Source organism: Tachypleus tridentatus, chromosome 1 (assembly GCF_004210375.1).
Source record: "Tachypleus tridentatus isolate NWPU-2018 chromosome 1, ASM421037v1, whole genome shotgun sequence".
NCBI lineage: Eukaryota > Metazoa > Arthropoda > Merostomata > Xiphosura > Limulidae > Tachypleus > Tachypleus tridentatus.
Window position 1 is genome coordinate 58,516,906 of NC_134825.1, and position 26,734 is coordinate 58,543,639.

The 26,734-nt window shown below is 33.7% G+C and overlaps 1 protein-coding gene across 5 annotated transcripts in view; it reads right to left on the reverse strand.

Moving 5' to 3' along the window:
• Positions 1-26,734, reverse strand: part of LOC143249496 (zinc finger protein 423-like) — a 199,075-nt gene that overhangs the window by 13,294 nt on the left and 159,047 nt on the right. For 4 of the 5 annotated variants that reach the window (XM_076499439.1, XM_076499430.1, XM_076499459.1 and 1 more), the window contains 2 exons: positions 10,076-10,290; positions 8,610-8,969 (listed from right to left, as the gene is read on the reverse strand). In XM_076499439.1, coding sequence (XP_076355554.1) covers positions 8,610-8,969; positions 10,076-10,290 — 575 coding nt within the window. Of the gene's footprint in view, positions 1-8,609; positions 8,970-10,075; positions 10,291-14,653; positions 14,981-26,734 lie in introns of those variants that run through there. The other variant, XM_076499448.1, reaches the window with a different exon arrangement.

The window sequence follows — 26,734 nt, forward strand, 5'->3', positions numbered from 1 at the left end:
AATGTTGGGTCTCTATCGTAACCTAATTTCCAACTTATCACAGAAAGAGAAACACTCTAATCCATTTCACTACATTAAAAGAAAACAAGTAAAACTTCAGATAGGTACAGATAACTCTGATTTATAGACAAAATGAGTTTCAGTACCTACCTACTCACGCCAATCAAAGAGGAAACAGGAAACAAAGAAATGACTTTATATATATTTTTTTTTCTCTCTCTTTCAAACGTATTATGTCCTCCACCTATAATTAGAAGACTTCACCTGCCACGCCAAATTGAATATTACATGCGACAGGCCTGCACCTCTCCCAATATATCTAAAACTCGTTTGACAACTGTTATTTTACGGTAGTAAGACTCTACTATCAAGTTAAAAAGAGCCGCCAGTGACAAGTGTTACCAAAAAAAAATAATAAAGACAAGCTGTAAACGTTGAAGGAATGGAAGGAACAGATACTGTTCCAAACAACAAAGTATTCAAAAGAATACGTAAAAGCACATCAAGAAATTCAATCCAACTGACAATATAACTAGTAGTATTATCTAAAAACCTCTCATCCTTCATTTTTATCGTGGGAAAGATGAGTAAATCTACTACCATCCTTCAGGTTGTGTAGTTCTGATAAAATAATTGAATACAGTCATGTGATAAAAGACCATAAAAATTAGAAAAGTACAAGTATTTGTTTATTCAAAGAGATTTTGTAATTGTTTATGGCTTAAGCCGTGAAATCTAATTATAATTGTTGCCCTGAGAGATATCAGATGTGTTATTTGTCATGAAAAATAATGTTATAAATGATATGTACATAGACGTAGAAACGAGCGGATAGAAAAATACATAACGTGCATGTGTGTATTTCCTTTTCTTACACGTTACTGTATCTAATCCGTAGCTAAATACGTGTCAACTCTTTCACGGGGTTCTGAAAACCAGACGATATGAGTGAAACTGTTCATGACAGTAGTACACACTCCAATGAATTGTAAATGTTTCGCGTAATCTACACATATACAATAAAAAGGAAGAAAGGAAAACTAACATTACACTTCGTTTATGTGTGTATGTTTTACTTATAGCAGAGCCACATCGGACTATCTGCTGTGTCCACCGAAGGAAACGAACCCTTGATTTTAGCGTTGTAACTCTGAGACTTAACGCTGTCTCAGCGAGAGACCACTATGTTTATCACATTAAAACTCACTGAAACAACTATTGTAACATTTTAAAAATAAATTCAGTGGCTCACTATATATAATAATTTAGAAAGGAGTTATCTTTTCGTTTTTGTTTAAGCCTGATGTGTTACTAATAATATATTAAGAAGTTCTAGTTCAACTAATACAGCTTTCTCACGTATGAAATTGGACATCTCGTCTTTTCTCTTAATCTCAAAACTGTCAAGGACATAATTATTTCTAGAATAATAACACAGGCGACTTTTTTTTTTAAGTATGCAATTACAACCTTGAATGTTTGTGAGAGAAAATTCTTACATAACATTAACCTTAACTCTATATTCTGAAGAACTGAAAAGCTATTCAGGTAAAGTCATAATTTAACACGTACAAACTTGTATCGCATACTTCTATTTTGTTGGGTAGAGAAGTTGGAATATTTCGCGATTAGATACAAAACTAGTGTCTTGCATGGTTCTAGGTTCAAAGTTCGAATTAAATCCGACATGGTCGTAAATTCAATTAAAAACGAACAAACCAACAAAGTTCATAAAAATACAACACATGCAAAAACGCTTGACTAAATGACCAATAAAATAGAAAAAAAAAGAAAATAAAAGAGAAATATTAGCAATATCTTTAGTTTGTACCTTTTGGTCAATCGACTCACCCCTAACAGTCTTTAGTTTGTACCTCTTGGTCAATCGGCTCACCCTTAATGTAAAAAGAGAAAAATGTAGTGGCTGAAGATTTTTATAGAACTTTCGAAACGTGTCTATCAGTACATGGGGCTTTTACAAGCAATGTACGTAACTGGTGTATACATTTAGCAACTACTAATAACAGCGAAAAATAAGAGCCTCTAAATGCACACACTGGTAACGTTTGTGAACCTGACGAACAATTTTATATAGATTTGTACAGATAACATGAATATAATTAACCTAAAACGATTTAATTTCCACAAGAATTCAGATGCGTTCGTTGAATTCAATTTATTGCCAACCTACTCGATTCACATTTAAAGTAGCCGTGCTGCGAGGCTTACAATCTGTACTACTGAACTTTCTTGTTAACTAATTTGTTGAACCTCGAAAATGTAGAAGATCGGTATTATACACATGACATTGCAATCTATCCATTTGTTAACTCAATTTTATTTTGTGACGTAATATGTCACTCCTGTGATTAAATTTAGATTCTTAAAAGAGAGTTTTGTTTGCCAGTAACTTTAAAATGTCATGTTTGATGTTTTATCGACATGTTGCGTTCTCAATAGTAACATATCTGATTTCAAGCTTCAAATTTGGTGTAATATTGTGATAACTAAATCTAGATAGTGTATCTTAGGGTAATCCTCTGTCCACTTATTATTTGCCAAAGCAATACCGATGTCCCCTAACTTATCATTGATTTATTGAATCAGTTTTGTTTTGTTTTTTGTTTACTGCTCACGATAAGTAATTTTATAGCATCTAATTAAGATTATAGCTAATTCTGGTAATACATTACTATGTTATAGTTGATCATAAGTAGTCCCACTACATTAATTAATCCAAGAGTCCCTTTCCACAGATTTTATAATGACAAATATTCCCGCAGCAAAGAACAATAAGTTGTTATTGTATTTACTTGCTTATTTTTCAAGTATTTACAACATTATCTCTGTCACGGATGAATGATATGGCTAAAGATTAAAGCATACACTCATTTTCATCGAGATCTTGCAATGATGCAACTTCTGTCTCCTTACTGTAATATTTTAGCCATACTTTACAAGCCTTAGAAAACTTGTATTACACATAACGACAATGGTTTTCACACAACTTAACACAATAACGTTAAAGGTATTCCACACTTACACGTATAAATAGCTATTCAGGACAGTGACGTCAGACGCAATTCAGCGTTATCCAAATATTCTTTGAATCACTGATGAGGAGTAAGGATAATTTATTAATATCCACAATTGCCACAAAACACTTGAATAATAAAGTACCTTGGTTAACGCTTATCGGGCTAGCAGTAGATTTAAAGTTTTTCTGGATGATTCTGCGTCTATCTTCAGCTATTCCTCTTCAGAACTTCCATCAACAAAATCGTAGTAGGCAGTATTCAGGTGAAAGGGAGTCAATAAGTTTACGCTTTTCCATGCAGTTTACTTTTATTTTAACATATTTCTAGCCTGCCTAAAAGTTAGTTTTGCCTTTAGGTTCAACGATAGTTTTCATCCATTTATTTCAACTTACTTTTTCATAACTGTCCCCCCAGTAGCAGATTTACAACGCTAAAAACCGGGTTTCTCGATACACGTGGTGGGTCGAGCACAGATATCTCTTCGTGTAGCTTTGTGCTTAATTACAAACAACAATCTTCATAATTCGTTGCTGTTGTAATGTATGGTTATTTTGTTGTTTTATATGTAAGAAATACATGCGTTTTTCTGTTACGTACATGGTTCCATCCGGCACGGCATGGCCAGGTGAGTTAAGGCGTTCGACTCATAATCTGAGGGTAGCGGGTTCGAATCCCCGTCGCACTAAACATGCTCACCCTTTCAATCGTGGGGGCGTTATGATGTGACGGTCAGTCTCACTATTCGTTGATAAAAGAGTAGTTTAAGAGTTGGCGGTGAATGGTGATGACTAGCTGCCTTCCATCTAGTCTTACACTACTGGCCTGGTTATGAGGGTCGCGGGTCGCGCCCGCGTCGCGCTAAACATGCTCGCCCTCCCAGTGGGGCAGTCAATCCTACTATTTGTTGGTAAAAGAGTAGTTTAAGAGTTGGCGGTGGTGGTGATGACTAGCTGCCTTCCCTCTAGTCTTACACTGCTAAATTAGGGACGGCTAGCACAGATAGCCCTCGAGTAGCTTTGTGCGAAATTCCAAAACAAACAAACAAACAAAACTTACACTACTAAATTAGGGACGGCTAGCACAGATAGTCCTCGAGTAGCTTTGTGCGAAATTCAAAAAACAAACAAAACAAAACAAACCGCTGAATCATGTTAATTAAATTACCATTGTAACACATTTACCTGAAAATGATTTTCATTTAACAATGTCGAACTTTGTTGAAAAACAACAACAACAAAATAGTTGTAGATTAAATGGTGACCTTATATACTGATAAAAGCAATGTATTTCAGGAATAGAATATATAGAAGTAAAGCTACAATCGTACTGCACATCAGTGATCACCACAAATGTTCTGAACAATATATGGTTTTTAGATGTAGACATAAATGGTGCTGCACTGTATTAATAAACCAAGTTTCAGTAGAAGGAGGTATGGAATTGTTCAGTGCAAGTGTAAAACTATTACAGTCGCAACAGTGTAGTTTTATAAAACCTGCAGCAACAGTGTAGTACTGTAAAACTGCATACAGAGTAGCGTTACAAAATTGTATATTACAATATTGCAGTAGTAACAGTTTAGCATTATAAGACTGTATACCTCGGTATTACAAAAGCAAACGTGTAGATTGAGAGAATGTATAACACAAGAGCAAGGAAGCAACATCATAATAGCAGACTCGAAATCTGATTTTAAAAGGTACCTGATTTGATCCGAACAGGTACGGCCGGGTAGTAAGATTCTGATACAAACAACGTTTGTTTATTTGATGTGAGGAGAAGAAAGTAAAAAAAAATAAACATTTATTAATGTTTTACGTTATTTTAAACAATGTTTTGAAAATTAAAACATTCGCTCTTCGAAAATATATTTTTAAAGAAAATCATTATGAAAATTCGTTACTTCAGTAAGAGTCTTTTGATTGAATTAGAACAATAAATGGGTTGTGTCAAAGATTCTAGGAGACAGATTCATTCTAAGATTTTCAATAATTTCAATACACATGCAATACAGACACAAAGAAAAGGTTCTACAACTTCATATAACGAAAGCAACAGCGTAATGAACTCGATCACATATTTCATGCCCTGTTATGTTGACGAAAAACTTATAAATTAATATACTTCTTTTGTATATATTATCAGAGATGTGTCTAGAGATCACGGGAATTCTAAAACAGTACTGAACACTTCTGGCGTTTTGCAGTTGATAATAATCACAGACTTACTTGCCAGGTTAAACACAATAGACTGACCGGCTTTGTAAGCCATAACGATGATGAAATATATGGTAGGCTAAAAACTGAATGGGGCCAACATTTAATACACTCTGGAAACTACATGTTAAGTCAAGTTTTGAATATAATTCCAAAAATATATGTCCATATCCATGTGAAAACTCTCTTTGTTAACCTTAATATAACCAAAAAATGTCGAAACGCTGTTCTGTACATTATTTTAATTAAAGTTTTAATACCAATACCAGCTGTCTTGAGAATACATTTTTACTTCAAGTGGGTTTCTCATCATCATGAATTATGGTATGGTTGAGGAAATCTATACTTTTTTTTTTTTGGGGGGAATTGTTTAAATTATTCCATCTTTGTCTTATTTTATCATTATTCCGACACGAAGACATACATTTCATGATATACGAATACAGTATTAAACTCAATGTCATATTGCCGGACTGTGGTAAGTTACAGATATCACGAAGTGCTCAGTCTGAGATAGGTCACACGAAACACGTATGAAATCTTCTTGGACTGCGTTGTCAACTTTCTAACCTACGCTGTTACATCGAAAAGCTTGTATTAGATTGTATAAAGAAGTGAGCATGGTTCCCTTAACATTATCCACCAACTGATCGGGATTATTTTTCGTGTCATTTCCAATTTAATTATCATGCAAATTAACACTGTAACATTATGCAAGTATATTGCTTGAAACTACAAAATGACAACCACTCAGACTTCTACACAATTAGGTAATGTCTCACACGGTTCACAAGTATAACTAAACATATTCAAGGCCCGGCATGGCCAAATGGTTAAGGCACTCGACTCATAATCCGAGGGCTGCGAGTTGGAATCCCCTCGCACCAAACATGCTCCTCCTTTCAACCGTGGGGGCATTATAATGTTATGATCAATCCCACTATTCGTTGGTAAAATAGTTGTCTAAGAGTTTGCGGTAGGTGGTGATGACTAGCTGCCTTCCCTCTAGTCTTATACTGTCAAATTAGGGACGGCTAGCACAGACTGCCTTCGTGTAGTTTTGAGCATAATTAAAAAAAATAACAACAAATAATCCATATTAGCTAAAATAACTTTACTCAAACAGGAATATCAACTCTAAAGTATATACTGAAAAGTTAACAAGCTAAATGCAAGACATTACACAATTATTCTAAGAGTCGAGAAGTTTTTAAAGTACCAACTACATAAGAACATGTTCTATAGCAGGTTTAGTTGAAAACAAGTAAAATTTTACTTAGTGTATATTTTTTGCATGATTTGTGCTTACCTTTTCACTGTGGCTGCGAAAAGCGTTATACAGAGAAATCAAAAATACGTCATGTAATATGGCTTATAAAGGATTAACTTAGTGTTTCTGAAGGAACCGCTAGGGTTATGAATTAAAGCAGGGTTGACATTTAAGGTTATTTTATTGGAAGTCCTCAGCGGACCAAGAATAAGCCAACCAAGGCCATTTTACCTGAAGAACATAAATTATAAAAAGTAGATGGCGCTATCTCCTGATTTAAAGCTGTAATATAACCTAAGTAGTTACTTAAAGCCACGTGATAATCGTGAACTTTGCAACAGTGTGGGAGAAGAGTACTCGTAAAGTTAGTCCAGAGAACTTACATAATTTAATTTTAAATAAACATTTTGTAAATTACGTAAGCAAATTTTCACTAGAAATTTTGAAGGAATTTTGAATAAAAAGTTTTATTACCTAACTCAGCTGCGTGATCAGTGAAATGAATACGGACTGTAATGTGACTGATAGAAGTAATTTATTAGTTGATATACGTAACTTTTGAATATTTGAGCAGAGAAATCAGTGACGTCGTGATATTCACTCAGGAGTTTTACATCCATGTTTTACAAATGATGTTTACGGAGAGTAAACGAACGAAACACAGTATACACATATATATATACATGAAATTATAGTTTTACAGAAGAAAACTATCTTAATTCACTGTGATAGTAATGTATGTCCAGAATGGCCGGGTGGGTTAAGGCGTTGGACTCGTAGTCTGAGGGTTGCGGGTTCGAATCCCGGTCCCACCAAACATGCTTGCCCTTTCAGCCGTGGGGGCGTTATAATATAATGGTAATATAGTTTACCACTATTCGTTGGTAAAATAGCCCAAGAGTTGGCAGTTGGTGGTGATGACTAGATGCCTTCTCTCTAGTCTTACACTGCTAAATTAGGGACGGCTAGCACAGATAGCCCTTCAGTAGCTTTATGCGAAATTCAAAAACAAACAAACAAACTGTGATAGTAATTTATTTACTTAGCAACGTTTAGAGCACTCGCTCTTTCTCAAGCAAGAAACAAGCTTAAAACGTTTGCTCGAAACGTCTCCAAATAATTCATTTAAAAGTTATTTTTTCTCTAAAAATCTGATTTCTTTATTTTATCACCTTCGTATTTTGCTAATATATATATATATGTATATAAGTATATAAAATTATATAATTTTAAAATTAGCAAAATACGAAGGTGATATATATATGTATGTGTGTGAATTACATATTGCTAAAAATTTGATATTCGAATTGCCAAATATTTCAGGAGCTATAATGAAATTGTAAAAAGAAAAAAATACAATTTATTTGAAGTAAAAATTTGGTTCATGGAAAATTTTTTACTAAACTTTCTTAGCTTTTGTTTGTTTTGAATCTCGTCCCTAATTTAGCAGTATAAGACTAGAGAGAAGGGAGCTAGTCATCACCACCTACCACCAACTGTTGGACTACTCTTTTACCAACGAATAGTGAGATTGATCGTATATTATAATGACCCCACGGCTGAAAGGGGAGCTTGTTTGGTGCAACCAGGATTCGAACCCGCGATCCTCAGATTAGGAGTCGAACGCCTTAACACACCTGGCCATGGACTTTCTTCCCATTAACAGAAATAAACAAAGATCAGCTCTTTACTTTGGAAACGTTTACCAACATACGAAAAAATTATACTTATATATGTATCTGGAATCTAAAGGTCGTTTTCTAAAAACGTTTTTAAAAAGAGTTTGAATATAGAAGTTTCAAGTATTATACTCATTGAGTTGTACAAGTTTAGCTAAAATATATTAAGAGAAAATTATGAATATGAGAGAAATGTAAGTGATAAAAAGCAGTGAATAATTGTGAAAATATTCTTTGGTTCAACTTTTTTTGTTCCCCTTACTTCTTTCCATTGCTTATTTAAACATCTACAACAACAGTTACACATTCTTCCTGAAATGAATATTAGTGAAGTTGAAGGTGCAAAACATGCATTGTAACGGAAACGCCCTCGGTTTCTAAGGTTAAGTGTAACTGTTTATGTTACCTGGAGATCTTTAGCGGTGCTGAAAAACGCCGAACACTGGAGACATCGGAATGACTGCGACTGTGACTGGGCGTTAGAGGAAGTGTGGGCAGATTCTTTTTTGTGGTTCTGCATATGTGAAGTCAGCGCTGCCGCGGTGTTATAACCACGGTTACAGACGGTGCACTGGAAAGGCTTAGCATGATCATGTGTCTTCAGATGAATCTTAAGGTGATCACTTCTAGAGAAGGCAGATTCGCAGTGGGGACAGCGATACTTTTTGTCCCCTGTGTGGAGTTTGATATGTCGGTCGCGACTACGCTTATGCTTGAATAGCCGCTGGCAATAGTCACATTTAAAGGGCATTTGGTCACTGTGAATCTGAAAGAAAAAAGCAACAAAAAAACGGTTATTCCCTTTCGTCCGATAACATCATTATCGTCAAGAGGTTTTCTTAGACGAATCAAAAATTGAAGTTTGGACGAAGTAATGTTGCTCCCGTCATATTCAGTAATAAAAAATGAGATTAGTTTTCAGAACATGCCATTTATAACTTGTATATGTTGATGCTTGCTATAAAAACTAATATTTAACACTATTTTGTAGAGAGTATATAGATTTAATTAGTAGTTTAAAAATATTCAAAATCTATATAGACTGTACGATAACATTATGTAATTGTTTTACTAACTAGAAAAAATAAAAGATATGTGGACTGTTATTGAAAAATAAAGGTCTAAGGTCAGTCATGAACAAGTTTGCAATAAAAGTAAGTAAAATTGTACTTTATTTACTTCAAGTTATCTTGAATTTATTTCAATTTCTTTACTTTAACTTTGTTCACTTCAGTAAGTTTAGACAGAACTGGTACTACAGTTTCACAAGTTAACGTTCAAGGATGGTAAAGAATAAATTACATTTTCCCTTCATAGCACATACTTACATAAGGATCTAATATTTTTTCTGTATATTTTTAGTCTGTAGGTCTGGTATACTATGATATCGTTCTTCACAAATACTTTAGAATATTGTTTGGTTGAATTTCAAATTAAGCCTTACAACTAAGTTTTTACGTGAGTAACAATTCTCTAGTGTGTCTGGCACATAGACAGAGCCATCACGTTCACTTGAATATTTCATGATATTACTGTGTTTACACAGAACCAGAGATGTGACTATCTATACGTAGGTAATTCATTCAATCCTCATGTAAATTAATTTCGAAATACGTTGGTAATATATGTTTCGTGTGTAAGACTGATGCAAAATCTCAACAGACGATAATTACTCACGTGAAATGTTTTAAACTTCTCTCTTCCATCAAAACATATCAGAATAATTTAAATTCAGAAAATCTAGAAAATTGTAATTTTAATGAAATATCTACAAGACAATGAGAAACAAGTGGATGATATTTAAGATATTTATTTGTTTTAGGTGAAGATAATTCAGGATTTTAAAACAATATCTAAAGAACATTTCCTTACCTGTTCGTGTCTTTTAAGGTAGCTCAAGCGAGGAAAGGCCTTGTCACAAAACTGACAGGCGTAAGGCGTATTTTCCGTCACTCCAATGGTGTAGGTGAGGTCAACGTCTGGGTCCGAGGGTGTGGCACAGCTCGTGGGTGACAAGGAAAGAGATTGGTCATCGGGAGTGTCTGTAGACCTCCAGGAGGTGGGGGTTCCCGTCCCCCCATTCAACCCTAGAAAAATTAAAAGTGAAGAAATTAACTTATCCGCCAGATTATTTGTGTTCAGTAAAACAGATGCGATCAACCTACACCCTTTGGTGCTCTACCCCAATCAATCAAGTTGTTATTTATAGTCTTGTCGACTGCACGAGCCTCATTTTGGCACACCCTAAACCAATACAATGGTCAATACAATGAAGCAATGCAAATTAACAAAACAAGCACTTTCTACTTAATTCTTAAATTAATATATATATACGCAAGAGACAAAATAAGCACTCATTGATTAACAGATCAGCTGAGCATTAAATATGACAGATGAATAAGCAAGTAAATAAACTGAGTTACACACTTAATAGAGAAAGGTAAGTCGGTTTAGAAATAAAATAAAAATAAACAAACACATATACTTATGAAAAATAAGAAACAAGAAGCAGGTTTAAACAAAAATCGGGGAAGTAATTTATGGTTTGAACATTATAATTAAACATTTAACACCACCATTTTTACTCTTGGTAGAAAGTGTATCTACGAAAACTTACATGTTGTACGGTGTACTTTTAACAATGCATAGGTCTGTATGACCAACTTCGTAACCATTTGTACTCATTACGGTTTACATACTACCAATTTCTAATACATTAGGTGAAAATCACAAAACTTTGGTAGACTTTAGTAAACACTACAAGGCTTTTGCCCACGAAAACCACATTTTATGATGAAGTAAGTTTAACACTTTAACAGGCAGTTCTGAAAAGGTTAGGGGGATTTTCTGATTTTACAGTATAATTACTGAGAATTGTGTGTCGTGGAGAATACCTACTGAGCGGGGACATGGGTGCAATAGAAGTGCAAGAAATTAAATAATATGCAAAGACGCACTTGGCGTCCAGAATGACTACAGATATTTATATTTCGTATAGCACAGGTGTAAAGATTCATATTAAATATATTAAAACTCTTGGGGTTTAGTTACTATACAGTATAGTTCCTAGGCTCTTAATTTAGTGCAGTGAATCCAAAGAGATTTAGGTGCCCTATAATACAGCTGCAACCATTTGGATATTGTATTTTAGAGTACATAATACTACTAAACAAACATATTTTACGTACTTTGTTCATACCACGCATTGTGGTATTCTATTTCCAACTTCTTGTTTTTAAAAAGTAAGACAATTGATAGAGTGGAGTATACTTGTGAATGGAAATTTTCTGTTATCAAATATATATATATATTTCGCAAGTGATAAGCTACTGAAAAAAAATTATTCAAAATGTGTGTGTCATGAAAACGTTTTTTTAATGCAATATATTTTATTGTATACTATATTTTAACGCAAACCCAAAACGTTTTTCTTTTAACTCGAAAGAAAGTAGAATTTACATGACTGAGTTTAACATTGTTACGAAGACTGCAGCCCCCCTGTGGTGCAGCGGTAAGTTTACGTCGCACCCTAAACCAATACAGAGTTCGATTCAGAGCAGTTGACACAGAAGAAATGATCGTCCAATACGACTTTGCTCTGACACAAAGGAACATTACACGATGCAGGTAAAGGGTGTATAGGTAGTACAACGCTTGATCCAGTTCTGTAAACATAAAACTTAATGTTATAATGGAGAGAGTTATAAAATATTGTTATATGCAGTACTTAAACAAGTCAGTATGTGTTTAATATCTTATACCTATAAACCTTTTACTTAGGTTCGTTCCAAACAACATTAAGTTATTCTTAGCATTGTTAAGCAGTATATACAATCAGAGAAACATACAGTGGCAATTTTAATGGTCAATTCCAGGCAGTAAAATGGTAATAAAGATACGATGTGATATTAAAAGGCAAAATGACAATTTTTTTAAAGATAATTTAATCCTGCATTACGAAAGAACGTATTACATTTGATCAAAAACCAATGGAAACTTAAGAGATGAGAAAATTATTTGCTATCATAGGAGTAGAAGCAAGTGATACTTGGAGTGTGTTATTTTAAACCATACAATTTTAATTAAAACAACAAAAAACATTTATGAATCCAAGACGAAGCAGTATTTCTTTCGATGGGAAAATGTGATCTTATTTTTGTATCTCATAAAGAATTAATATTAACTTCTAGTCATAAAAAGCTACTTATTCAAAGCAAAACTAAATAATTAACCTAGTAATAAGTAGACTATATTCTTCTTTCTTACTAAGATCATACATATTTCTTCGTTTCATCGCTAGGATATCTTGACTGTTAACGATATTTGCGACAGTAAACCCAACAGTATTTTACAAAGTTCAACAAGCTTATAGATTTTAAGCTAGATCTAAATCCACGTATTAAGTCAACATGTAAAATAATCTCTATAATAAAAAGTATAATAATGATAATGTAAAGTAATTAAAACAAAATTAAATACATTAAACAATCTAACCAATACTTTTAGTGAAAGCACTAATAAAATAAATGATATAATACACTTACTAAAGAAACATACAAATACTAGCGATTAGCTTTAGAGTTTTTCCTTGTTAAATGTTACACTAAATATTTTATGAATAATTAAAGCTGAAAATTGATGAATCATAAAAAGTCAGACATATTTTGCAAGCCAAACTAATATTCCCTCTCTCCTAAACCTAACAATAAAAAAAAAAAACATAAATAACAACACTCAACGGAAAAAATGCAACTTGTTGTTCTTATGACCGTCTCCTGATAGGAATGATAACGTAACTATATGTCAAACCTTTTAAATTCATATAAATATAATATAATAAGATCTTACCGTGTTTGTCTTTCTATGTCGTTATGCTAACAATTCCCATCTCACAAACAGACAGTATATCGTAAAGACATTTCCGACAAGCGGAACACACGTACATCGAAAAATACATTGGGAAAACATTTCATTCGTGTTCTTTAAATAGATATTAAATTCTCAGATGTTCAATATGGATCGTTTAATCGTTTACAGGTAGTTGGAATACAACAGTAATGTAAGCCTAACGTAAACAGTAAATGTTAATTTGTATGCGTTAGAAAGGACATCACTATATACGTTGATCACTGAAGACAGTATATTTGTACCGATTTCAGTAATAATCAAGAACTTTTCAGAGTGAAAAAACAGCTTTTAAATAATTAATTATAAGCTCATTTATTTGACATTCTTCACACATGTTAAATCGCTTCATATCGATATTCTTGTAATCATATCAAATTGTCCATTTTCTACGACAAGGCCGCTCTAAAAAACTGTTTAGTTTGTCGGTTTGTTCGTCCGGTTTTTTCAACAAAACAAATCGAAAACAAAATAATATAAATTCAAAAGTTTCGGAATCGGAAATGGCCTCGTGGGTAGAGTTCTCAGACTGTGAATCAGAGGTATATTCGCGTCCCGTAGCCACAGAAATGCACTCTGTACTTTTGGGTCCAAGGTGGGCTACAGGAGTGGCAGTCAAATCCCACTATTCGATCAGATAACAATACCCCAGAGTTAGCGGTAGGTGGAATTGACTAACTGCTTTCCTTCTAATCTACATTTACAAATTAGGGACGACTATGTGTTGGTAGCCCTTCAGTGAAACTTTGAACAAATAAACAAAAATTTCAAATTTCAGTACAAAAGACAACTTACTTCAATTCTGGTTTTTAATTTATTAAACAGTATTAAAGTTGCTTTTTAGAACATTTATAGAATTGTTCAAATATGACAAAAAGACTAAATGTTAAATATACACTTTATACCACAAGTTTTTTTTAAAAACACTTCTGAGAATTTGTACTACGCAAGTCACATAGTTACTCCAAATTTCTTAATACATATATATCGGTTTCGGAAATTCTAAAAAAACAAAACGTGTCCTCGACTTTCACGTTAATAACAGAAAAACGAGTATGGTTTACGTGGCGAACTTCCCACTATAGTGTAACTGTTTGTACTAAACACTAGCGATATGTAACAAGCAACCTTTTATTTGGTACCACACTTATAAATAACGAACAAATACTACGTTGGAATCATATAACACTGAGCTCAACTATTTCACTAAATGCACACAATACTGAACACAACCTCGATATTACATACTTATATTTGCCGCTTTACGAGCTGAGCTTAGAAACAAAATATTATAAGTAACAATACAGTATATAAATAATAACATGTTTTATAAAAGATTCACATTTTCAATATCGTAAGGTCTAGCAAAGTTTTACGCTAGATCGAACTAAGACTTAAAACGCACATCAACGAACTATTAAAAGTGTAGAGGTGTGTTTTAAGAATGATACATATTTAGTTACTTAAACCAAATAACGTAGGAACGACCTGATACTTGTAAACTTAGTTGTATAACTGAATGACGAACAGTAAGTAAACACCTACTTGCAACAACTTCCATCAATTTCATGTCTGTGGTCGATGGCATGCACGCGGGTAAAAAACGAAACTTAGCTGGTAATAGTTTAGCTATAACTACGTTAAGCAAGCGTTAATAAGAGTTCACTGTAGTCTGTGCGGAACAAGCCACAGTGGCAGGCCACTGCGACCTATGTAGACCGTATCTTCAGAACGAACAGGTTGTTCTACTACAAGCTTCTAATCAGTGTCCGCATAAAAGCGTAGGTTGAACGAGATTTGTTAACGAAAGCCTATTGGCTACTAGTTTAGAAGTCACAAACTGTGGATCTGTGTTTGTTTTCCAGCCAACGTTATTTAGTTAAGTAAGGCGTCCGTCGTGGTCCCAGGTGACACAAGAATTCCACAGTAGAGATCCTGGGAGGTATGTGCACGTGGGGTCTCAGTTCCTTCATTCCCCCCCCCCCCGGGAGCTGGGTGGGGAGCATTACTAAGAAGGATACACTGTGGGGAGTGGGCACGATCAACAAGAAAAGAGGACACGCAAGCTAAACCACGAGTTGACTCTTAGGGAGACAAAGGCGAAAGGCGCGCAGTAGGGGGTGATAGAAGGAACGATATCTTTGTCAAGAAGAGAGCTTGGCGCCAATAGAGACATCACTAGCAGACAATCAGTAGAAGCTTGATGAATGTCAGCTTGGGCACGTCTGAAAGGATGCGGGGGGTGTGGAAAGTTGAGCGTTTTCTCCTATTTTCTCATAAAGAACCTGCATTGGTCAGCCACCACCTTTAACTTTGAAAGCAACCCCTAACAGCCCACATCTGGTTACAGAACTATTCCATCTACAAGCGCACGAGCCACTTAATAACAAAGCCTCAAATAAATATATGCTGACCTCGTGTGGATCAGCTTTCATAAACAGCTGACCTATGAGGTTATCCAAACTGACCTTCTGACTTTCGCCTTCCACCTGCCAGAGGAAGCAAGGAAAGACCAGCTGTGTTCAGGAGTCACGTTTAGCACTATATTGTTCACAATGCAAGTTCCATTCAAAATTAAGAAATAGTGATAAGATATGAACGAATATTCTGTCAAATTTGACCTTTTTTTGTGACTTACATATCAGTCTACGTACAGAGACGTGAAGACAAGTTAAAATAAAGCACAACCTGAAATCTCAACAGTGTTTCCATAGCTGTTGTAGGCATTATCATCATAAAACTGTAGATTGTTCACATTTGCATAATTCGGTATGCACTCCGATTTAAAAACAGTTTGTATTGCGTACTATTAAAAAGCAAGTATTTTAGTGGAATTTCTCCATTATTGAAATAGTCTGTATTCCAATAACTAAGAAAGAAAACACATACTTTCTTGTACATTCATAGTTTATGATTAATATTGATTTCATTGTATAAAAAACAACGTTATATATACACTTTTCTAAAAACTGTCATTTAATTTTTATAAAAGAAATATTTTAGATATGTTGGACTACCAATACACTGAGTGTCTGTTTTTAATTCTCTGTGGTTTGCTTGTTTTAAGTTAAGCATAAAGCTAGATAATGGGCTATCTGTGCTCTGCCCACCACAGGTATCGAGACCTGGTTTCTATCTGTGCCACTGGGGAGCGACTCTCTAGGGAGAGAAAATAATCAGTTAATAATTATTGTAAATCGTAAATAGTTTTTTCTTCATTAAACATTGAAATGTTTAATAGTAACATGATTTTTACATATATTTTGAAATACCAATTGAAGAAGAAACCGAAAGTTTTATATTTCTTACATTATTTAAATTCATAAAACAGGTCACTTAACATGTTGGCAACGCTAGCGGTTTTCATACTTTATTGGAAATTGACACAACAGACAAGAATATTACAATCAAACTAATGAAAGCACGCGTTAGTAAATTACATCACAGTCCATAAAGTTATTGAATGAGCTGTCTGTGCTGTGCCCAGCACAGAGATTGAAAACCCTACTTTTAATAACATAAGCCCTAAAACTTACCACTGAACAACTAGAGGGTTACCAGTATTTAAAACATTACTTAATTATACAAGAATACACTTTATGACTCCTTACTCCTATTTCCCAAACTAATAAACTACAATATTTTCAAAAGCGGCTTGTTTCGGAATTCTCGCACAAAGGGCTATCTGTGTATAGCCATCATTAACTTTGAAGTAGTAGATCCACTGAAAAATCTTGGGCTAGCTGAACCAAAGTTGAACTTGACTGTCACTTTTATAGTGCATTCACCACCACAAAATGCAGAGCACGGTTTCACTTCAAAGGAACGTGAACTTTAAGTTCCCGGATTCACAAACTGGACACGCTAACCATACAGTCACAGTGGATGTTAAATGATAAAAATGTAAACGAACATTCAATGTGCAAGTCAGTAGTATTAAAATTTATAAAACGAATGCTATCTTTTGCTATTTATAATGTAGCAGCCTCAAAGGTTCGAGCATTATAACTAATTATTTTAACTTATAAGAAAGCAGCATCAGATTGTTAAGAAGAATTAGGACTGATTCGATTTATCAGTCAGTGTAACAAAATTCTACGCATCCTGATTGGTTTTACAGTTAATGAGAAAGTACTAAAATCAAGTTTAAAATATTATGACTATCTTTTTCCATTTTCAAAATAGCAATACCAAAGTTATAACAAGTTCAAATACAATTATAATTATTATTTCACTGAGATTAAAATTGAAATTAACACTGCCACCAAAAAGTTAAAAAATATATTAAGTACAATCAAGTTTTCATGTGTTTTCATTTGAAATTAATGCGCATTTCACAAATAATTTTTGATAACTTTGGAAGCAAAAAAAAAAAAAAAAAACTAGCACTTCTCAAATATTTATTTGCAAATATTGTCATTTGTTCTTTAACCGTTAATTTTCTATAGGACGTTTCTAACTTTCTATTAGAATCAAACGCTGTAAGTCTTTCGAGATATTTCAAATCCCAAATATACGTTTTACTCCTGTATTAAGCCTAAAATAAAGCATTTAATTAATTTTAACTCATAATAGACCTAATATCATTCTTTAAACTAGTGTTTGCTTTCCATATATTAATACGATAAAAAACAAAATACATTAACTGACCATCTTATACTATCTATTAGTCAAAATACACTTTAATGTAATAAGCATATTATTATGAAGAGGAGAATTATTCAAAGTAGTGTGCAGTAACAAATTAATCGAAATTAATTAACAAAGTATTATTTTCTATTTATTTATTTGTAACAAACAGATCATGAAGAATTTTTTAATTTTTTTTAGTGTGTTTGTCTTTTCAATGATCTGTGTTCACTGTTTTAAATGGTGTGATTTGGTCATTTGCTGTTTCAGAATTTTGTAGTGTTAATGTCAAAAACGAATATCTAAAGATTATATTTCCGTAACACAATTTCTTCAGAATTTCTGCATAAAGCTATACAAATAGCTAACTCCAATAGAGAGTCTTGACTATCTCTGTTATAGCGTACGCACGATCCCAAAGCGATCCATATTCTGAACACATTAAGCAAAAGGACACGCCTGTCTTGTTACAGTTAACTTCTAGTCTATGATATTTATATTTTAGGATTTATGGCAAAACTACTAAGGCTATCTACCGCCATCCCTAGGTTTGTAATATTGACCAAAGAGAAAGTGGATAGTCAACAGTGCCATACCAACCACTACTGAAGCAAAATGCCACTCTTATAACACACATTTTAGAGCGAGGGCAATATTCTGGGGTATCGAAAAGCACAGCTCTATTACCCTCGCCCTCTCGTATGATACTTCCTCAACACTGCCTTAAACTGAAAATAAACTTTATAAACATTAATAACGTTTAAATCGACTTTACGTTTAATACGTTAATTATTAGAGATTTTCTATTATGATATAAATATGACAGACTGTCTTATAAGTAATAATATTTAATAATTTATTCGGAGTGAAAAGATTTTAATAATACAATACACGAATTTCTGTCAGTATCATATGTTCAACTACAAAAGCTCGTGTCTAATTAGAACAAATACAAACATTTTTTTTTTATTTTCATAGTATTCAGTAAAACGTGTTCCAAGGATTGTTATCATGTAAACATTGTAAATAAAGCAAATTACAGAACCTAAAATCAAAATAGTATTAAAAAAGAATTAAAATGTTATCCTTCACAAAAGAATGTAATATTAACAATAATTTGTTTAGATTCTTCACAAAGATTTTCAGAGAAATATTTTGTTTTTTAATGCGCTTTACTTTTACGACTTTTATTTCAGTAGCTTATAAAACGACCATTTATTTGATAAATTTGTTTAAATTTGACGTAAAATTTAAAGTATAAAAAAAGGAAAAAAGTTTTACAAATATTCAATGTAAAGTTAATGTAGGCTTACGTCGATATTTCACATGCATTAACTGTTACATACATGAATATATCAGTAGCTTTATTGTCATAATTGTTCTATAAAATGTAACTTGTTGTGGTTATTAATAACAACTCTACAGTGCTTTCAACGACATTGTTGATCTAACATACACATGACTCAAGTACAACTGTTCCTCTGGTTTAGGTGCGGTGCCCTTTTGTCTATGCTCTACCATTTTAAAACGACTCAAACGGCTCGTTTTCCAGACTTCAAGGCGACACATTTAGGGTAAGAGCCATAGGGTGATGAAAGGTGCGCTCGATTAAAGGTTTGTTTAATACTGCAATGGCGGGGGGCATCTTGGAAGGGAGCGGAGCGCGGGTGGAAATGCTTTCCAGCTAACGGCAAAAAGTTAACCAGTTGATCACCATCTTTATGCTGCTAGAGACCTGTTTTTATTAGCCTAAATGACACCACCTGTTTCCGCTGGTAAGTAGCTGCTGATGACAGGTATAAAACATAACAAGTGACGCCGCCAAGCTAAGTAGAAAAACCTGTATTATCGCATAGCATTTGCTCGACTTGAATATAACTCAAATATATAGCATGTACACGTACAATAATATGAAGGTCTGGTTTAATATAAATTGTAGGTTTTCCTAATACAGTAGGTCAAAATCTACAACCATAAACCTCAAAGTTATATTTTGTTAGTAATTTGTGATATTTTAAGTAGTTATTATATTACTACAACAAAAATAATCCATTACTTTGCACACACACATGTATATAGTAGACAGGGAACAGGCATACACAGAAACTGAAGAATTTTGAAAAAAAAAAATAATAAAGTTAGTCACGGAAAGTGTTTGTTTGTAGGATTTCTATTCGAGAGCTATTTGCGCTAGCCGTACCTAAGTTAGCGGTAGCAGACTAGCAGGAAAGCAGCTAGTAAACACAACATACCGCCAACTCTTAGATTATTCTTTACCAAAGAAAAGTAGGACTGGCCGACACATTATAAGACCTCCACGAGTGAAAGGGCGAGCACATTCGGGAATTAGATTAAAACCCGAATATTGAGAGTTGAGTGTCCTAACCACCAAGCCACTTAGGGAAGAATGGGGCGAACAGTGTGTGTTTAAAATCAAGCACAAAGTTACATAATGGGCTGTCTAGGCTCTGTCTATCTCGGGTATCGAAACCCGGATTTTATTGGTATGACTCCACAAACATACCGCTGTGCTACTGGGGAGCATGGTGAACAGAATAGGGTTTGAAAAAGGCAGGAACGTACTTGATAAGTATACAATATTTGGTTTAAAATGCTTCTCAATCAGCCTCGTTTATGTTTGGAAAATAGTGTTCAAACATGTAGAGTAAAAGTCTATAGTTTGGATGATAGCAGACATCAAACTACCTAGTTTTTTCACACCAAGGTCAAGGTGCAAAAAAAAAAAAGCAACCAAACGTAGGTTCGAGGTATTTAAATGAAATATACATATGGTTATTATGGTTCTCTGCATGTTTCAGTTTTGTAAATAGTGATTGAAATTCACCTTATATAACCTCATCCACACCGAAATCCAGTTCCGGGCTCAGAAGAAAAGGACTTCAAATTAAGTTGGAGGTGCCAGTAGAAATAACCACTAAATTTGAGTAATGGTAACAATATAAATATTAACTTTACAACAACAACTAGTACAAGATTAGAAGCCGTCCACCTAAAACAGCAACATATCAAAAATAATTTGATCCACCCACTTCTAGTTACTTTGTTCTTAATAACTAACATTGCTTCATTTCAATCAGTATACAAGTGGTCACACGCCAAAGTAAGATTTCTTAATATGGAATAAACAAAACGACGACACTCCTTCAATTTAGTTGTTTCACTGTTTGTGGACCTACATCGCTCAAAACCGGGTTTCGATACCGTTGGTTGGCACAGCACAGACAGCCCATAATGTAGTTTTCTGCTTAATTACAAACAAGTAATGAATCGGGTAATAAACATCAAATCTTTCACCAGTACACGAAAAAGGGCTTTGTTACTTTTACAGTGAAGTTTATTGTTAGCAAATACGCTTGTGAGCAACCGTTTAGATGTCTGTTTAAGTAGACGATGTTAATATGAACACTTCAATTTGTGTTAGTTGTGATGCGAGTCCTAATCCCGTGTTTACTTTGGTTTTCCGACAGCAGGAAGTTGTCAGCGTCAGTAGTTCACTTTCTATGTTTATGTTACATATTACTAAGTAATGAAGAACTTCTGTATTTATTTTTTTACAAAAAAGGCTTCATTAGTACAGAAGATTATTATCATACAATATTGTAATACTACACGATTCCTCAGAACGATTTTCTCACAATATGCATTAAAATTAAAGTAGTGATTGCGAGAATTCATTCATGATTCAAACAGTCAATTTTTCTTTTAAATAATTGAGTAATAGACAGATATAAACAGAAAAGAAAAAAAAAACTTTATCAGGAAATGAAATTCTGGATGTTTAGCCAAAATGTTGCTTATGATTAATATAATGCGTTATGTTGCTTATGATTAATATAATGCGTTATGTTGCTTATGATTAATATAATGCGTTAAAGACGATCATAGCAGTATCAGAAATTTCACAAGAATTTTAACTTTGTTTCTTTATCCCACATATTTCTCTTGGATTCATTAAATATTTCTATTATACATTGGAGATGAACACAGTTTATAAAAACTAGGTGTTGATGTCATGCTCTACTTAAAGAGAACAACCAGCACATCATAAATGAAAGCAGTCATCTACAATTGATCATGCAGTGTGTGATCTCATATTATTACATTTTACCTACATTAAAACAGAAGTGTCTGAAGGAACATAAAAGTAGATGAAGGACATAAACACATACGCAGTATCAACTGGTTCAGTTTGTTTCTCAATATTAATGTCACATTAATCAAACAACGAATGAAACGTAGTGTGAGTTATACTTGAACATTATACTACATAATATGTAAAATAATTTAAAATGTTAATTTTGTTTTCCCTATTTCAACCAAGCATAAATTTGCTTCGTAGAAATGGAAATCTCAAAACAGTAATAATACCTAGGTGGTAATTCCTTTGTTATAATGTTTACAGTAAGATATCTATTCCACTGCATCATCAACAGTTCAATAATTATCCAGTTAAATAACAATATTGTTTAAAAACACAACACTGTTAAAAGAATTGCTAATTTGACTATAATGTTTCTCGACGACAACAATATAACAACAAAAGTGTTGTTTTTGTAGTTGGCGTCACAATATCTATATGTCTGCAGTTCACACACTTGATACACGTAAGTTAAACGAACCAATTATCCAATTAAAGGCTGTTGCGACAAACTACTGGCTAAAGTAAGTTTATACATCGCCTACCAGAAGTCATGGGAGGCGACAGGAAGTACACACCAGTGACAAACATTCTGTCACGTTCAGTACAGACCACTGAACCAACAGAAAACTATCAAACTGCAAGAATTTGAAGGTTTACGTGATTTCACCTTTCTGGTGGGGTTGGTTTGTTAAGAGCACTGAAGGAGCGATATAAATGTTTTAAATGGTGCTCACTTAGTTTGAATTGAAAGCAAAACGTTTGCTTATAGTTTGCATTGGGGTCTCCTTTAGAAACTAACTCAACATATATGAATCTGTGTTTCACGTAATTTGTTCAAACCTTCAATTAAATAAGTGTAGTACTGTGAAAACAAAGTTTATTTTTTCTGTTCTGACGCTACATATTAATCGCTAAATGAACGAGAATGGTGTCGTTTCAGTCTTAATATCTGTTATGGCTCTAAGAGAAAATAAAATCATCCCTTAAGTAAAGAATTTTTTTTTCTTGTTGTTCTTTCTGTTATACGCTCAAAACTGAGATATCAGCGCTAGCTCTCCCTACATTTGGAGCTGATGGACCAGAGGAGAAGACAACCACTTAACAGCTCCTACCGTCAACTCTTGGGCTATTCTGATTAAACTGTGGGATTTTACATCACATTTGTAATGAGCCCAGGCCAAGAAAACGGGAAGGACTAGTTTTTCTGTAAAATGACACGAACCTGGGACTCTTAGTCAATAACCCGACACATTATTCATTAGGTCACGCCCCGATAGTTATGAATGGATCTACAAAAGTAAGAGATGATAAACAAATATAAAGGGATTTTTTGGTATCCACTCAATCAACTTATATCCTTAAATACTAACAATGTTCAGGGTGATTATGGAAGATCAGAGAACAAAAAATACAGATTTCTCCTAGGGTTTTTAATTCAATGCCTAGATACTGAAAGCTATCGTATGAAAAAGAAAGTACACAACGTTCTGTTTTGTGGTAGTACTACCTTTTGCTATGCTATACTATTTTCTTTATTTGAAAGTTGCCCGGCATGGCCAGGTGGGGAAAGGCGTTCGACTCGTAATCTGAGGGTCGTGGGTTCACACCAAACATGCTCGTCTTTTCAGTTGTGGATCGGTATAATGTGGCAATCAATTCCACTATTCGTTGGTAAAAGAGTAGCTCAAGAGTTGGCAGTGGGTGGTGATCACTAGCTGCCTTCCCTCTAGTCTAACACTACTGGCGCAGATAGCCCTTGAGTAGCTTTGCGCGAAATTCAAAACAAACCAAAACGAAACAAATTTACTTGAAAGTAATGTATATAAACATATTCTGAAATACTCTAGCTAACTTTTAAAACATCACGATTATTTCAAGCTCATTTAATCTGTTTGTTAACAAGAAAGTAATTTGTAAAGTAAGTTCTGTGTAAAATTATACAAAATAACTTGATGTTGAGAATATTATTTGAAATTTAATGAATTGTTTACTTCCGCACGACATTACATATTTAAGTTTAATCATTGACCTAAGACGTCTTAAGCCATTTCTTAAAAACCTAACAAATGTAACAAACAAAGCACGTTTCTGCTTTAAAAGTGGGTTAACCTTTGCTTTTTTATTTGTCTTATTAATTTATAAAATCTACTCTACAAACTCTTGTAAGAAGGCACAACAGTTGCACCACTGGTTAAATCATTTATAATATATGATGATTATAATCAACATTGCAAATATTCTTTGAATAAATTATCGGTTTCATGATTATTGGGTCATCTACAGCCGAGAAACAAATTTACACGTACCTTATCTATAGATAGGTAGTGCTTGCAAGTAAGGAATAACTGTACCCAAAGTTGAGTACCTATTAAAAAAACAGATTAATGAATGAAGTAAAATATACCATAATATTTTGTTCAGGAATCAATGATTACTTTATAAATTACATTTTTCAAACAAATTTACCTCAAGTGCTAAACGTAGTAAGTGCTTGATAGTAAATAAAAGATTCAGCAGTGTTGGAAACTTAAGGCCAATGAATCGATAATATGATTTTTCAAAGTACGTGAATATTTACACATTTGTGAGACTAGACTTCTAAGACAAAACTGGTTAATCCTATTGTTCATACAAAGTAGTAGGGCTATTAAATATAATTTATTTCTGCTCTTGTGATATATGAAGGGCAAATGCGAGATTCAAAGTTTTTTTTTCCCTCTAGTGGTTATCAGACTGTTCTTTCAGAGAGTCATTCGCACACTCAGTATCTATCGCACATTAAACCAGTGTGCAAACATTTCAGCTGAAACATTAACTTCTTTACAGCCACATTCATCAGGAACAACTAGTCCTCTTCCTCCTATATATGCTGTAATTTTCATTTGATGGTATTTAGCACTTTTGACCTCCGAACGGCATCTTATATAACAAATGGGCTGAAGGGTCAGCTGAGAGACATAGGAGGTCAAGACATAGCTGTCTCTAATTTAGAACTGTTGATAAAAGGGAGGGAACCAGTCAATAGCGCTCACTACCTATACAAAGCATAGCAAAGCATGATTTGCTTGTAACGTTTACAGCACATCTACAATTAAAATTGCAGAGGGTGTTCAATAGCATTCCGCAGGCTTACATTTCACGCCTTTTAGTAGTTGGTTTGTTTTGTTTGTGTGTAATTAAGCACAAAGCTACACAATGGGCTCTCTGTGCTCTGCCCACCACGTTATCGAAACCCGGTTTCTAGCGTTCTAATTCTGCAGACATGCTGTTGCGCCACTTACGGCCAGCAGTTGCGACGCTAGCCACTAGACTACAACGCCCTCTCATTTTCCTTTGAAAAAAGTTAAATTAAAATGTGGAAAAATAAATCAGGCTGCTGTCAACACGGTTCGAATGCCGAAAGATGAAGATGCATTAGAAACCAATAAACCTAAAATTAATGATAAAAATCAAGTAAGCTTGGTATATTTTGTTCATTTATGATTTAAAAACCAAAAGGGTGAAATAATAGCATTTCAGATTTATTTTTGTCTTCCATTGGTCATTACACTAACCAAATCATCTGGCTTGGTAAAACTTAGAATGAAAACTAAAGCTCCAGACAAACATCATCAATAAAGGGTAAAATATAAAAATAAAACACAAATATTGCAATACCTTCAGCAGTTGAAAACAGGTCCGTACGTTGGCTTTAAGGGTGTAAAATAAATCTGTGAAAATAAAGGTTTGATCACGGATGTAATTATATATGTAGTGTATATTTGTATACATACATATATAAATATACACACACACACGTATATAAAGAGAGAGAGATTAATCAAACTGTAACAGAAACAGATATATCTGGACTTTTTACATGTGGCATCTATTCTTCTTACATTGACCTTACACATGTACAGATTAATATTAACAGTGTGTCGTGATATATATATCTTCAAACAATATTATAGATTTTGTTAGTATATGTAGAAGATGGAAGTTCGGATAACTAAGATGGGTGATTCGGTAACTAATTTTTATGAAGGTATTAACATGGAGTATGTTTTAGCAGAAGTCTAAAACCAATTAAAAAAGGAAATTATCTGTGGTATTAGCATATTAAGCTCTTTAGGAACTGAGTGCTAATTGATCCAGTTCTTAACTTTTCTTCCTGTTTTTTATGTTATCGTTTTAGATTACTTTAAATTAATGATTGATAGCAAATTGCAGAGCCTATTATTTTATGATTTACCAATGAAGTCAGCTTGAGTGACATACTCGCTTTTTTAGTATAAGAAGCGTAGAAAATTATTTTTTTGTTAATTGCATGTGCATATGATCCATGGTCGAATTACACAAAGAAAACTAAGCCTAGGAATCTTAAACATTAAATCAAAATGAACGAATAGACAGAAGGCGTGCGCAAAGCTGCCTTGTCTTAATTCAAATTCTTACGCGCGCACACATACACACAGAGAGACAACGTCAGACAAAGGATTAAAACAAGCAAGAATTTACATCAGGTGTAGATGGATGAGTTTGTACGAATAATTACTCGGATATAGTTACCAGTAAACTCGTTAAACTTATAGAGAGGAATGTGCATCACAATATAATAACTGTTCTTTCTCGGATTTCAAATAACATCATAACAATTTCTGTTAGCGGTGATATTTTGTTAGGGTGCTCACAGAAAACTATTTACGATGAGCATTAGGAACTCATATTCGTGTGCTATGCTTATGATGTACACTAATTGCTGTTGGAGCAAATGTTTGCAAACCACGTTTAGAACACGTGAAAAAAAAAACCTTTGTAAGAATTGTTATAATAATTGTTGAAACACAGTCAGT